The 14,558-nt window shown below is 53.0% G+C and overlaps 3 protein-coding genes across 4 annotated transcripts in view; 1 reads left to right on the top strand and 2 right to left on the bottom strand.

Annotated features, from left to right (window-relative positions):
* The first annotated feature begins 222 nt into the window (after positions 1 to 222).
* On the top strand, positions 223 to 5,358 carry AAMP (angio associated migratory cell protein). Of its 2 annotated transcripts, none has more exons than XM_063100684.1 (11): positions 223 to 398; positions 857 to 1,012; positions 1,749 to 1,868; positions 2,366 to 2,505; positions 2,749 to 2,893; positions 3,207 to 3,290; positions 3,400 to 3,515; positions 3,764 to 3,867; positions 4,003 to 4,093; positions 4,292 to 4,446; positions 4,896 to 5,358. In XM_063100684.1, the coding sequence occupies exons 1-11, from the start codon at positions 278 to 280 to the stop codon at positions 4,969 to 4,971; spliced, it is 1,308 nt and encodes a 435-aa protein (XP_062956754.1). In that variant the 5' UTR covers positions 223 to 277; the 3' UTR covers positions 4,972 to 5,358. The 2 variants fall into 2 exon arrangements, with proteins under 2 accessions (XP_062956754.1, XP_062956746.1); XM_063100676.1 differs by having other exon boundaries at positions 854 to 1,012.
* A 374-nt stretch (positions 5,359 to 5,732) lies between these two features.
* GPBAR1 (G protein-coupled bile acid receptor 1) lies at positions 5,733 to 6,740 on the bottom strand. Its single transcript, XM_063086514.1, has one exon. The coding sequence runs from the start codon at positions 6,738 to 6,740 to the stop codon at positions 5,733 to 5,735; it is 1,008 nt and encodes a 335-aa protein (XP_062942584.1).
* A 6,784-nt stretch (positions 6,741 to 13,524) lies between these two features.
* ARPC2 (actin related protein 2/3 complex subunit 2) overlaps positions 13,525 to 14,558 on the bottom strand; it is a 28,526-nt gene continuing 27,492 nt past the window's right edge. Inside the window, exon 11 of the mRNA XM_063101061.1 lies at positions 13,525 to 13,988. Coding sequence (XP_062957131.1) covers positions 13,964 to 13,988 — 25 coding nt within the window. The 3' untranslated portion in view covers positions 13,525 to 13,963. The remainder of the gene's footprint in view (positions 13,989 to 14,558) is intronic.

Below are 14,558 nucleotides of genomic sequence, written 5' to 3'. Positions count from 1 at the left end.
CTCGCTTGTTTCCCTCCTCTTGGGGGCGGGGTCGGGCCGGGCGGAGTTTGGGTTCTCCTCGCCACGCCCCGGCCCCTTCTCCCAGCTCTACGCTGTGATTGGTGGTTTGATCAGTCAAGTCCCGTTTCTATTGGCCAAGCGGCCGTCGCTCTCTCTGCCTGGGAGTCGCCTACGCCTACTTCCTCCCGGGAGGAGGGGCTCGAGTTCCGCGTCGTCGCGCAGAGCTGACTCTGGGAGGCGTTTGGGCCCAGAGGAGTGGATCGGCCGGTTGCGCCGCATGGAGTCCGAATCCGAAAGCGGAGCGGCCGCTGACACCCCTCCACTGGAGACCCTAAGCTTCCATGGCGATGAAGAGATTATCGAGGTGGTAGAACTGGATCCCGGTCCGCCGGACCCGGGTGAGAACTGCCGCTCCTCAGGTCATGGGACAGGAGGCGCTCACCCCTGGCCTCTGACCGCTGCTTTCCCCCCTCCTCTCCATACCCCACCGGTCATTCGTACCGACAGCCTTCTCCCTTCCCCCTTCCCCACCCCCGCAGTTAGTTCTCAGGCCTGGCTGGGGTGGGGGTTCCCTGACGCCTCCTCTGGCCCTTCCCCTCACACACCCCCTTCCCATCATCCCCTCGGTCCTCCCTTCCCACACGGTTGCTGGCCAACCGGGTCCTCAGACCTCTCCCCCTCCTCCAACCCTCACGCCCCCTCCTCCCTGCCGCCTCGCGCCCCCGTTGCCCCCCATGTGTCTGACTCCACCTTACCCTCTTGCAAATATGACCCACCCCAGCATCAGGCCTCTCGCTTCTCCCCATCCCTCTTACCGCCTCCCGAGCCGCATCTTTGAATCCTCTCCTCAAAGCAGATGATCTGGCCCAGGAGATGGAGGATGTGGACTTCGAGGAAGAGGAGGAAGAGGAAGAAGGCAACGAGGAGAGCTGGGTTCTGGAGCCCCAGGAAGGAGTGGTCGGCAGCATGGAGGGCCCCGACGACAGCGAGGTCACCTTTGCGTTGCACTCAGGTAGGTCTCTGAGGAGATCCGCCTTAAACCAGTCCAGGTGGACATTTGAGGTTATGAGGGGGATAGAGATGGGAAAGATGCTGGCCTTGCCCTGGAGGAGCTCACAGGTGGGGGCAGTATGGTGGGATGGATGAGAGCGGCATCTGGAGTCAGTTGAGACACTTGCGTTTGAATCCAGCTCTACCACTTACCAGCTTAGTACCTTTATTAACCTCTCTGGGTCTTAGTTTTCTTCTGAAAAATTGTGTTTGATAAAAGTTAGTAAAAGTAACCTGAGTGAAGATTAGAGGTAACTATAGTTTTTTGAGCATGTTTTATATAATTTCTCAAATATTAGCTCTTAGCGAGAAACCAAAAACAAAATGCCCTCATCACTTGGTTTGCATCCAGCCTGGTGTCATCCATGCTGAGAACTGTAAGCCCTGCGCATGTACCCATCTCTTGCCCGTGGTGTCAGTGGGGTGTGTGTGTGTGTGTGTGTGTGTGTGTGTGTGAAGGGCACATCCCAGTAGGCGGATCTGTCCTGGAGAAGGACTTAGAGCTTGGCAACCTTGGGGAAGGATTTCTTTAACAACTTGATGCTTGAGATTTAGAAGAACTTGGATGCATGCTCTTTTCCAGGAGGAAAGACATGTTGCTTTGGGTGGAAGGGGGTGGGCTTCCTGAAGGTTCTGAAGGACAGAACCTTAGGTGGGAGCCCCATCCCCTTCCCCATGGAATATCTCTCTTGGAACAGCATCTGTGTTTTGCGTGAGCCTGGACCCCAAGACCAACACCTTGGCAGTGACTGGGGGTGAAGATGACAAAGCCTTCGTGTGGAGGCTCAGCGATGGGGAGCTGCTCTTTGAGTGTGCAGGTGAGGGGCTAGGGTTGGGGCCCAGGTGAGGCCGTGTTCCTTTGGGGATCTTAGGGAACTGGCCCGTGGTTGTGCATCCAGTGGCCATTCATTGACCTATGTTTTGTGCTAGCTCTGTGCTTGGGCCTTAGGGACCCAAAGAGAATAACATAGTCTGTTGTGGGCACAGGGGCAGGAGGTACTGATTGGTCAAGGGAGCCTATAAAAGGTCTGAGAGGAGGCAACGTTGGCATGGGAGTAAATGGGCAGAGGGGACAGAAGGAGTAAGACAGGAGGTCTGGGCTCCATTTGGTTGAATGGGGGGCCAGCAGTGTCTCTCCTGGGGGGCCTTGTGGGTGTTGGTTCCTGGAGTGGCAGTGAGTTTGCTCACCTGCTCTGCTGGGGTCTGCCCATTTTTTTCTAGCTAGTTCTTTCAAGGGGCCAGATACCTGGGTCCTGTGCCCCCAGCACCAGGTATCCTATTGTTCTCTTCTCTTTCTGCCCACTTCTGTTTGCAGGCCATAAAGACTCTGTGACTTGTGCTGGTTTCAGCCATGACTCCACCTTAGTGGCCACAGGGGACATGAGTGGCCTCTTGAAAGTGTGGCAGGTGGACACCAAGGAGGAGGTCTGGTCCTTTGAAGCAGGAGACCTGGAGGTGAGATCATCTGAATGGGTTTCAATTCTGTGGGGCTGTGGGTAGGAGGTGAAAGTTGGGGGGGCCAGCCCTCTTTTCTGGACCAAGCCAGCTGAGTCAGTGTACAGCAAAAATGTCTGTATCTGTTATCTGTAAAGCCCCCCTGACCCCAGAAGCAGGAAAAGTTTGGGTGGGGCTCATGAAGCAGCCTCTTAGGTGGGATGGGGTAATGGGCCTCCCTGCTGACCCTTCCTCTCTGCTCAGTGGATGGAGTGGCACCCTCGGGCACCTGTTCTACTGGCAGGCACAGCTGATGGCAACACCTGGATGTGGAAGGTCCCGAATGGTGATTGCAAGACCTTCCAGGGCCCTACCTGCCCAGCCACCTGTGGCCGCGTCCTCCCCGATGGTGAGAGTTGCTTCCTTGAGTGTTCTGTCCTGAGTGCACAGATTGAATCTGGGGTTATGCACCTCCCTAAGCTCCCTCCTGAGCCACAGCTGGCAAACTCAGGCCTGAACTTGGGAGTGCTGACTTCCCAGGCCCAAAAGCTGACAGCACCTCCTTCCTACCAGATCTGGGTCTCATCTGTGATTTTCTGGGGCAGTGTCTGTGCTCTTACCTTCTTCTCTCCTCCCCCTCCCCCCATTCCCTTGCTTGATTTTGCTTGATGTGTCTGAGAGCAGTCTCTGTCCTCTCTTCATCTGTGCCTCTGGCCCTTTAGGGAAGAGAGCTGTGGTAGGCTATGAAGATGGCACCATCAGGATTTGGGACCTGAAGCAGGGAAACCCCATCCATGTACTAAAAGGTAGCAGAGCTGGGGAAACTGGACCTTTGTGGACAGAGGGCTGAGAAGCCGGGGCAGGACTCAGAGGGAAGACAGGATGAAGCCTGACTTGTCCTTCTGTCCATCCTAGGCACTGAGGGTCATCAGGGCCCTCTAACTTGTGTTGCCACCAACCAGGATGGCAGCTTGATCCTAACTGGTTCTGTGGACTGCCAGGCCAAGCTGGTCAGTGCCACCACCGGCAAGGTGAGTGGCTAGGGGGCCTCTGTTTTCCTGAGTCTTCTCTCTTCCACCCCCTCTTTTTTCTTGCAGCCGGTCTGTATGGGAATCTGAACCCTTGACCTTGTTATTAGCACCATGCTCTCCCAACTGAGCTGACTGGCCAGCCCTTCCCCTTCTTGTCTTATTCTTCACTCTGCCTCCTCTCCCCACCTGCCTTTCCTCTCTGATGACTGAGATTGCAGGCTCTCCTCTTATCCTCTCCTTGCCTGTAGGTGGTGGGCATTTTCAGACCCGAGACCGTGGCCTCCCAGCCCAACCTGGGAGAAGGGGAGGAGAGCGAGTCCAACTCAGTGGAGTCTTTGGGCTTCTGCAGTGTGTGAGTGTGAGCCAGGGCCTAGGCTGGGGGACAGGACTGGGAGCATAGGTGGCTTGTGGGCAGAGCGTGGACTGGGGTACCAGGGCATGTGAGTCTAGGTCCTCATGAGCCTTCATGGTGCTGTCCTCTGCCCAGGATGCCTCTGGCAGCTGTTGGCTACCTGGATGGGACCTTGGCCATCTATGACCTGTCTACACAGACCCTCAGGCACCAGTGTCAGCATCAGGTATGGGTGGCTGGATCTGGGTTCCCTATGGGCAGTGGCCATGGCTTTGGGGAAGCCCAGGCTTCTGGGAGCATCTACCCCAGACCTGGCTCCTGCTGGGTCCTTTTCTGTGGTACTTCCTCCATGAGAGTTGGGAGTGATGCCTCTCAGCTCTCCCACCCCTGACCTCTGCCCTGCCTCTGTTGTGCCCTGGGGCAGTCGGGCATTGTGCAGCTGCTGTGGGAGGCAGGCACCGCCGTGGTTTACACCTGCAGCCTGGACGGCATCGTGCGTCTGTGGGATGCTCGGACTGGCCGCCTGCTCACTGACTACCGGGGACATACGGCTGAGATCCTTGACTTTGCCCTCAGCAAGTAAGTGAATTGGGCAAGGACTGGAATCTCTATTTGGAAGGTGGGGGTAGCATGTGGGGGACACAGGGTGCTTGGGGTGCGGGAGGGGATTCCTAAAGGAACGGGACCCAGGCCTTTGACAGGAATGCTGGGAAGCCTGGGGGTTCCCAGCCCAGGGAGTCATTGCTTCTGATCCAGCCCCCTTCCCAGCACTTGATAGTGGCCTTCCTCTGGGTCTCACATCTGAGTTATTGGTGAGAAGCTGAGGCTGGTTCCCTGTGCTACTCAGCTCTGTGCTTCTCCCGTGCTGGGGGTTCCTCGTTTGATCCCCTTGCTGGTTGCATGGATGTGGCAGCACAGCACCAGGCACTAGAGGTCTAAAAGAGAGGATGTGCTGGAGGAGCCCACCTGAGGGCCCCTGGGTAGGGGCTTGGGGCTGGGCCCTTTAACCCCATGCTTTCTGTCCACAGGGATGCCTCCCTGGTGGTGACCACATCAGGAGACCACAAAGCGAAAGTATTTTGTGTCCAGAGACCTGACCGTTAATGGCTGCAGTCTCTGGCTTCATGTCTGGTGTTGGGGATGAAGAGGTGGTAGGGTACAGAGGGAAGAGGAGAGGAGGGGCCTGGACTACTTTCCATCCTCTTCAACTGACTTGCCCCCTCTCTGTCCTTTCCTTCTCTTTAGAGACCCAACCCTTGCCCACCCTCCCTTCTCTCTTGCCCAGACCTGATGGGCCCTTCGGAGGGAGGGGTCAGAACTCTTTCTCTTTCACTTTCATTTGCTGGTGTGAGCCATGGGGGTGCGTATTTGTACGTGGGGAGTAGGTCTTTGAGGTTCCCGTTCTTTCCCTTCCCAAGTCTCTGGGGGTGGAAAGGAGGAAGAGATACTAGTTACAGATTTTAAAAATGTAAATAAAATATACTTCCCAGAGATGGTGTCTGTGTGGACTTTGTGGCAGCTGGACACAAGGGGAAAATAGTGAGGGCCGTGTCATGGTGAGGATCTCCCCTAAGTCTGCTTGATGTCAAGATGAGTCAGCTCACCCTCTTGCAAGTGGCGGTTGACTTGCCTGTCTGGAGTTGCAGTCCGCCTCTCTTGGTGGACATGCGTGTCTTCAGGTTCTTTGTGTAGCTGTTCCCCTGCCTCTCCCTTTCTAAGATATGGAATGAGATAACCATTAAAGGCCAGAGGAGTTTTATTCAGTCAGGGTGTGGTCAAATAGGGGTAGGGTCTCTGATCCAGAGAAGTGGAGACAAGTGGAGAGGAGCTTGGTGGCTGAGATGGATGGATGCTTCCGGTAGGAGTCAGAAGCCCTTCCCCTGGTTCAAATCTTGATTGACGCTGCGTTGGCTGCTGGTGTTGTAGGCAGTGCTGGGGTCAGAGCTGCCCTGGGAGGCTCTTGCCCGCAGCACCTGCAGCCACCTTCGGACAGCCGCCCTCCAGGGGGCTGTGTAGCGCTGATCACCCAGGCCCATGGCCACAGGCACGGCTGCCGCACTGGCGCTGCCTAGTGAGAGGAGGGACAACAGTGTTCCAGGCCCCAGTGGTGGGCGCTGCTCATAGGCCAGGACGGAGAGGAGCAGAGTAGCCACATAGGGCCCCCAGCACAGCCCGAAGAGCAGCGTGGCTCCAGCCTGCGCCCTTGCCTGCCTCCAGGTGAGGGCCCGGGCCAGTGCCGAGGGTGCATCGCGGCACACTGCCCGCTCAAGCTGGCGGATGTCCTGCAGCTGGCGGTGGGCAGTGGCTAGCACACGGGCACAGAGAAGAGCTGCAGCTCCCACGGCAGGCAGCAGGAGCCCATAGACTTCGATGTAGAGGTAGGGGGCTGGGAAGACAGCCTGGGAGGTGCAGTTGGCACCTGGGGCCCAGTGGTTCCACCCTAGAGCCGGTAGGCTGGCAAAGAGTAGGGGGCAAGCCCAGGTGAGGAGCAGGGCCAGCCGAGTGCTGCCAGGGGGCTGGAGTGGCCGCAGCACTGCCATGTAGCGCTCTCCGTGTACCAGCAGGAGGTTGGCAAGTAGGGAGAGGAAGGAGAAGTTGGGAGCCAAGAAGAGGAGGAGGCAGGACCAATAGCCCCGGCGGCTCCGGCTCCATAGCACTGGCAGCATGGGCAGCGCCAGCCCTGTGAGCAGCCCAGCCAGCAGCAGACTCAGGAAGAAGCAGCCAGCAGGTGGGCTGCGCAGGTGGCGGTCCCAGGCAATGCCCAGGGCCAGGAGTAGGTTGGCCGTGACGAAGAGGCTTGCCAGGGCCAGGGAAATCCCCAGAGCCCCCATGGGAATGGGGCTGGGCACCTCCCCAGTGCTGTTGGATGTCATCTTGGGCTTCAGGATGGGAGTGGCCTGGAGCAGCAGCCGGCATGCCTGGATGGAGGGTGGGGGTGGCCAGAGTTAGGATGGGGCGGCAGCTCATTGTCTTCCCGGTAGGGACTGCACATTCAATCCCGAGGTTGAAGACCCACGGACTGTGGGCCATATCCTGTTTGCTGACAGACATTTTTTCAATTAATTGCCAGATAAAAATTTGTATAAAAATTCATATTTTTGACTGCTCTTAAGTCAGGTCTGGCAACACATATGTCCTGTATGATAGCAACCAGCTGGGGCTGAGTAGTGGCTGCCCTTCAGACAGTTCACCATGTCCCTCTGCACCAGGTCTGTTTCACCTGGACCTCTGGGCAGCTGTGTTTATGCCTCTGTTTAGACTGAAAGGTGGACCCACCCAGTCCCGAAGCATTCTGTCCATCCTCTTCCTCCACCTGGTGAGACCTCTAAATGAGCCTAAAGAGAGGACAGGATCTGGCTGGTATGTGGTGGCCTTCCAGCCAGCCATCAGGTGAGAGGCTCTTTTGGGCCAGATCCAGGGCACAAGCGCGGTGCCCTGTCCCCACACCCCTCCCCCATCTGCCATTTAGTAGCCTGTTACAGCTCACTGAGCAGCCTCTGGGTAGGACTTCCAGCCCATAAACTTGACTCGTCCTCTTCACACTAGCAACAGGGCCCTTCCTGGGAACTGGAGGGAGGACAGGAGGAGCAGGGGGAGGGGAACGTTTGGCAGTGAACGTGGAGATGCCAGGGAGATGCCAGCAGCGAGGAGAGGACCCCCGGTTGGGGGTGGGGGAGAAGGACTGAAGCTGAGCCCAGAGGAGAGTTAAGAGCTGGTGGGCAGGGCCTGGCCTCTGTGGCTCTGATAGGTCCCTGTCCTTCCCTTCCCTTTGCTCCCTGGTCTCAGTCTTCCAGCTCACCACCACATCCTGGGGACAGGGGGAGGGGTCCTGGGTCCTGTGGGAACTCCTGCTTCTGTCAACAGGGGAGCAGCTGCTGTTGCTAGGACTAAAGTCAATAAGGAAAGGATTCCTACCTCCCCCCTCCCCCAGATCAGAGGATCAGAGCCCATGGCCACCCTGAGCTGAGAGGGAGATGCTCCCCTTCCCTTCCCAGTTACCCCCAGGGCCCCTGAACTGGGCCTCTAAGCTGCTGCACCCCTGTGCCCCTTTTCCCTCCCCTCAACCCGTTTCCTCTTCCTCAGTGTCCCCCAGAGTCCTCCACCCCGGACACCTTTCCCTCCCCAGCAGCTGTCCAGTTTCTGTTCTCCTTCCTCCCAGCCTCATCAACCCCATGAGACTCAAGGTCCATTACCCCAAACCTGGCCTGAGCTGGAGCTCCCAGCCTTACCCTGGAGTGATTCTCCCCACCCCACCTCCACCAGAGCTGCAAGAAAGTCAGAGATTAGCCCTCAGATGTGATTTCCCAGTGGGGTGCTGACAGAGCGACCTGCACACCCTGGAGGGTCTGGTGGCTTGGGCCTGGTGCAGGGACTGCTTCAGGATCTGGGGTTGAGGTCTAGGTGTGGCCCAGCGGGGTGAGAAGGGGGAGGGGAAAGGGGAGTAGCTACTCACATGGCTGTGGGGGACAGGTGTTGCTCACCCAGCATCGTGAGGGAGTCATCGCAGCCGGCCCATGTCTGGTGTCCTGTCCAGTGAGTACATGGTGTCTCTGCTCCGTGCTCTGCTCGCTTGCCTGCTCTTCGCTTTTTGGGGACAGCAGGGCTGGGCTTGTCTGCCCAGGCTCTTCCCCTGCCTGGGTTCTCCAAGGGATGGAGGAGCTGAGTTGGTGGGGCTCAGCCTTAGCCCCGCCTCTGGGGGTGGGGCCTGACATCCTGAGCTGCAGCAACTGGGAGGCCTCCCTCCTTGTCCCCAGTGCTCCTCCTTATCCTCCTATACTAGTATCCCCCACCACTTAGAGGGCGGTTCCCCTACTTCAGGTCACCCCAGCTTGGAGCCCCCTCACCTCCTACTGCCCAGTTAACCTGAGAAATGCATCCCAGTTGATGAGTAATAAAGATTTAGTCTACCCCTCCCCACTTCCCGCCTCTGTGAGTACATTTACATTTTATGAGCCTTAGACTTTCCCAGAGCGGAGCGGCCAGCCAGCCCACAGCACATCCAGCTCCACGCTTCTGCTCCTCTGCTAAAGGGCTGTGCGTTTGTGGTGGGCTGTTTGGGGACCCTGAGGATCTTCACAGTCCCCCAGCCCATCACGTTAAAAGCTAGCCTTTCAGCTTATAAGGCCAGCCTTGTCTTCCCAAATCTGGGGTCATTCCACACTTTTCTCAACTTCTTTCTGGGCTATGAGGTTATCTGGGGATGTGAACTGCTTGGCAAGTTCCTTGGGCAAGGAAATGCTGGGCCTGTTTCCCCTCTGTTAAGTGGAAACAAGAAAAACTACCTCTTAGGGTTGTTGTGGGGAGCATCATGGGGTAACATTTGTAACTGCGCATACCCCAGTGCTTGAGACAATGCTGGTGGCCGGGGGATCGTCTCAACAAATGACTCCTCTCCTTCCCCCCTCCATGAGGGGAAGGCCTGAGCCAGTGCTGGAATCAGAGAACTGGCTGGGATCCCATCTTTTTAGCTGTGTGAACTTGGGCAAATTACTAAAGTTCTCTTGCTTTAACTTCCTCATCCGTAAAATGGGGCTCATAATCGTACTCACCTATTGTGAGATTAAATGAGATCATGTGTGATAAGGACTTACTTATATTAGCACTTGGCACATAAGCACTCAATGGAAGGCAACTATTATTAACATTATTAGGATTTCTGCCCTTCTCTGCACCTATCCCCTCTAAGAATGAACTCTGTTGAGGAAGGCAGATAGAGAGCCTATGAAAATCAGAGAGGAGTGACATTTTTGCTTCACAGGGAAACTGAGGAAACTATGTACACTGAGAGGAAAAGGTAAGTTCAAGGTTAGGAAGCTGAGAGGTGTGGTGCCCCGATTTCTGCCTTGTATCAAGTGCAGCTTTGGGATTGGGGGGATAAGTACAGCCACATTCCCTTAAGTCCTGAAAATGAGAGGGAACAGGCTGAAACTGCAGCAAGAAGGCTGGAGGTGAGACATTAGAAAAAACTTCCTCACGGATAGAGCAAGAGGACTTGTGTGCTGTTGGGGAGACTTGGGTCTAAAGGGCAGGAGGTTTGAGGAGTCTGCCTCCACCAGCCCTCCACAGCCCTTCAGGGATCCCAGAGAGGTGGACTTCTCTTGGGACAAAAAGTCGGAAGAGGAAAGTGTCCAGCCTCAAACCCATCCTCAAGGGAGTGCAGCGGGTGGGCGAGAGGATGCTGGGTTCCAGCAGTTGGCCCTCAGACCCACGCTATCTGGTCGGGCAGAAGTCAGAGGCTCTGGGAGAGTTCAGCCTGGGGTCTGGACAGAAGTGGGTGTGGGGCCCCTCAGATAACAGGCTGCCAGGAATAAACAGACCTTCTGTTCTCAGCCCTGGCCTCCTCCTTGCAGGATCCAGGATGTCTGTTTCTTCTTCACTGCCCTGTCTAAACACTGTGTGTGGGATGCCGTATGAAGAGGACAACTTAAAGAATCTGGGTTCTGTTCCCCACTCAGCCCCATTTCTTCCTTACCAGATCATCTAGTTCCTCTTTGCTCCCCCATCAAGCCCTGGGACTGACTCATCACCAGGTTTCCCCCCCTCGCCCACACCCACAGGAGGGCTCTGGTGCAAGCAGTGTTCAGATGCTCCATCCCACGGAAGCTGCGCCCCGCACCCTGCCCTCCTTTCCTGAAATGGCGCCTTTATTGCAGTGACCAATCCAGACCCTGGCATGTCATCCTCCTGGGCCTTCTTAGATATTTGCACTTCTCTCTGCTGCCCCATGCTGCCGTCTGTGACTGGGTGGGTGTGATACAAGAGGGTTCGGGATTCTCCCTAACTCTTGGTGAGCGCAGGCATTGGGGGTGGGACTTCTTGGACTTTGGTTGGCCTCCTTGAGCCACTATTTAACTCTCTTCACTCCCCAAAGACAAGAGCCCATGAGCCCTTTAGAGCCTCTGAAGGGCTCTGGACACAATCCTGTGACCCAGAGACTGGCCAGGATCCTGGCTTCAGGAAGTCCTAAATCAGCTGTGTAGGCAGAAGAAATCCAGTCCTTCCTGTTAGATCTAAGTGGCCAGATTCTCCAGATCTGGGATGGCTATCTGGGTCACATACTGTACCAGAAGTAGGTGACTAGGAACCACAGAAATTAGTACTTTTAGCAACCCCCAGAAGGGGGCAGCACTGCTTGAACTCAAAATTACCACCATAGAGTAGACCCAGGCTGGGGGCTTATGTCTCAGTAGCTGTTGGGTCAAAGTCCATCAGGACTACTCTGAAGGTGACTGGAGGGAACTGAATGGCAACTACCAAGTATCAGCTCCCCACACACCAGCTGGGGCTATTTTCTTTCCCCCTTGGTTTCAACTCCTCCCCCTGACTCTACCCTGCCACTTCCTGATGTCCTATTTCCTTACCTGCTGAGCTCCTAGTTCTTAGCTTGCCCAGGTCCCACTTTACCCAGACATGTTGATTCCCTCTCTCCTCACCAGCAGCACCCCCACCCCCGGGCCATCCAAGCAGGGGAAAATACCGAACTACCAACTGTCTTGGGGAAGGCCTGGAAAGCCCCAAGAACGAAATGAGACTTGGTATATGTTGGACTTCTCCAGCAGTCCTGTCACTTCTGATCCCCTTGAATGAATAAAGGGGACGAAGATTTATCAAATGGAATTATAAATTAAAATGATAGGCATTATATGTAATGTTTATGATGTGACAGGCATTTTATCTATTCTCTTTTCCTTTAAAAAGCTCTGTGAAGTAGGTGGTATTATGTCCAACTAAAGATTAGGCTACCAGGACTCAGATTAAGAAATTTGCTGTCACACAGCTATAAAGTGGTGGAACCTGGATTCATACCAAAGTGTCTCCAAAACCTTGTTTTGTACCTCTGTAGCTCATATCCAAGGACACCTACACCTCCCAGGTGTGCACCCTCAGGGCAGTGAGCTAATCGGCAGTAATTGAGAATAGACCACTTTTTTCCTGCCCACATCCCTCAGTGTGTTTGACTGATGGATGTGTGTGATGTTCCTCCTCCCACTCCTACAGGCCTTGACTAAAATTCCACAGGGCCTCTTAGCAGCAAAAAAGAACAAGGGTCTTTGAGACTAGATCCATGCCAACACCAAGTGTGTTCTGGAAACAAGGTGAAGAGAAAGGAGTGAATCTGGACAGGGGTTTACACCAGTGTGGACTTTGAATGCTGACAAAGCATCTTAGAATTAGATACTTCCTTAGGATTTACCGCTGTAAAAAATACCTAATGCCTTTTTTGTTTTCCTTCTAACTCCCTACCTTCTAAGCAACCTTGATTTTGCCATCTACAGTACTTTTAAGAAATCTGATCGTCACTACTGGCAAGAGAGTACAGTGAGTTCCAACTTACTAAAGAGTTATGTTCAAAAGTCAGCAAGAAAGCAAAAACTGCTTCTAGTCAAAATTACCCTTTAAAACCCCTTAAGTAACCCATAGGATACAGAACACATATGTCACCATCTCTCAATATATGAATGTAGCCAAGTTTTCCACCTACCAGAAGTAGGTGACCAGGGACATCCCAGCAGAGAATGAGAAATCAGAGTACCTCAAACTCTCTAGGAATCCATTTCAATGAAATTAAATGAAGTCTGATGACTGAATGACCAGTGGCTTTCAAACCTCTTGACTAACTCACAGTAAAAAGACATTTTCTACAATCCAGTCATGAAGTGCATATGTAACTAAAACATGTTTCCATATCAATCCTTACTTTAATAGGGGTGATGCACTCTGATTGGTCTAGTCCATACTATTCCATTTTTTATAAATGCTGGTGTCACACAAAGCTACATGTGATAAAAATGCATAGAAATACACAACACACACATAAACGAGTACATGTAAAACTTGTAAAATGTGAAGGAGGTGGGTGGACTTTGCCAATGTCATTTTCCTGGTTGTGATACTGCACTAGTTATGCAAGATGCTACCACTGGCGGAAACCAGGTGAAGGGTATACAGGATGTCTCTGTATTATTTTTTAAAACCACACATGAATCTACAATTATCTCGAAATAAAGTTTAGGAAATAACATATTGCCCTAGGTGGAGACAAAATAAAAGGGAAAGCAGGAAGACAGAAACCGTAAGGATGGCCCTTAGACCATTTCAAGTGCCCGTAAGATTCTGATAATCCCTTACCAAACTTTCTGAAGCAATTTTATTTCAGGAAGCAGTGTCCTGCTATGGAACAGCATGCTATGCTAGGTTCTGCACTATTTGTTAGGTGAGCACCTCCCAAAGTAGGTTTTGTGGAGTGCTAGTCTTTTGGGCTGTTGTGTGAGAAAGACTATGGCCAGTTAGTTTGCATCAGATCCACACATGAATAACCATCAGTATCCTACAGAACCACACACAGTATAAAACACATTTTGGGAAATGCTATACCTTATTCATGATAAAATAAGCCAGAAAACACTTTAAATTTGCCTGTCACTGTCTGGGGAGCTTCTTGGCCCCTCAAGATGACCAACCTTTACAGGAAGCTTGTTCAAGTTCATAGCTCACTAGCTAGCCATTCTCTCCTTCAGGGGAGGTGAGGATCTAGATCTGATGGGTTCTTGAATGTAAGGTTTTCCAGCTCAGGTTGCAGGTTCAAGGGTGGTGCAGGTCTACCGCTCTTCCCTCTGCCTCTCTCTTTTGGACTCAAGAGTCCAGAAATCCAGCAAATTCTCATGTAAGATAGAAAGATTTTCTTTATTAATGACCCCAACCGTATTTCTTTAGATACAGGAGTTCTGAACTCAAATACTTAGGAGAAAAACAAGTTAAGATTGCATTATCCTGCAACTCATTACCAGTTACATATTGCAAAGCAAAACAGCTTGGAAAAGAGGGTGGGAGGGAAGGGGAGTGAGGGAGGGAAGATAAAGAAAAGGAATTAAGTTGATCAAGTGGAATTCTTTTTTTTTTTTAATTCTTGGGAACTATGAAGTCCTTGCAAGCACAGCTCATTTCTGCCGATTATTTTCCAAACGTGTACAAAATGGAACCAAAACGGAGAATCCCTTAGGAACCTGAAGAGGTGCAACAGTAAAAGCTACGATTATCCAGTAGCAAGTGTTCCAGCCTTCAGTTGCCAGCTGCTTCCTCCTCCTGTTCCCAAGAGTTAGCGGGATGAAAATGTCTTCCCCCTTCAAAAGGAGAGAGTAAGTGTAAGGGCTAGTTTCTGGCTGTCCTTTCCTTCCACCCCACATTTCTGGACTAGGAATGGGATCCCAAAGAGACAGCAAACACAAGGTGGAAAGGGCTATATTCCTTAAGCAGAGGTACTGGAACCACAGGGCATAGGCTGAGATCCAGCTTCCATACAATGATTTCACCATTTTTCTTCCTATTGAATATTTTGGGGTACCAGGCAATATCTGTGTTGAGCCCATAAGGACATTAAATGTACCAAGTTAGATGGGAGAATCACTTGTCTATAGTTTCTGGATAGCCTAGATGTACTTGAATTTCAGACTGGGCTCGACCATATTCCTGGTACTTCCTAATTAGTCAGTTTAGGCTCCTCCTACACAGCTTTTACCTTTCAGAGTTCCCAGATAGCAGAGTTCCTTATCTTTCACACGGGGGTAGGTGGTTCAAAGACACAATCCTCACGACTTCCAAGATGAAAGGCATTTCTGTTGTCATGTGGCTTATGGAGTACCTGCTTGGTTCTAGGCTCCTGAGTTGTGGTGTCCTGTTCCACCCTATATTTC

Source organism: Cynocephalus volans, chromosome 1, assembly GCF_027409185.1.
Source record: "Cynocephalus volans isolate mCynVol1 chromosome 1, mCynVol1.pri, whole genome shotgun sequence".
Lineage (NCBI taxonomy): Eukaryota > Metazoa > Chordata > Mammalia > Dermoptera > Cynocephalidae > Cynocephalus > Cynocephalus volans.
The sequence above is the reverse complement of the archived record's forward strand: the minus strand, read 5'-3'. Positions and strand labels throughout refer to the sequence as shown.

Coding starts and splice junctions, on each gene's coding strand:
- AAMP (XM_063100676.1), top strand. CDS start 278: ATGGAGTCCGAATCCGAAAGCGGAGCGGCCGCTGACACCCCTCCACTG. Junction 4,094..4,291: donor GGCACCAGTGTCAGCATCAG/GTATGGGTGGCT, acceptor GCCCTGGGGCAG/TCGGGCATTGTGCAGCTGCT. Junction 4,447..4,895: donor CTTGACTTTGCCCTCAGCAA/GTAAGTGAATTG, acceptor TTCTGTCCACAG/GGATGCCTCCCTGGTGGTGA.
- GPBAR1 (XM_063086514.1), bottom strand. CDS start 6,740: ATGACATCCAACAGCACTGGGGAGGTGCCCAGCCCCATTCCCATGGGG.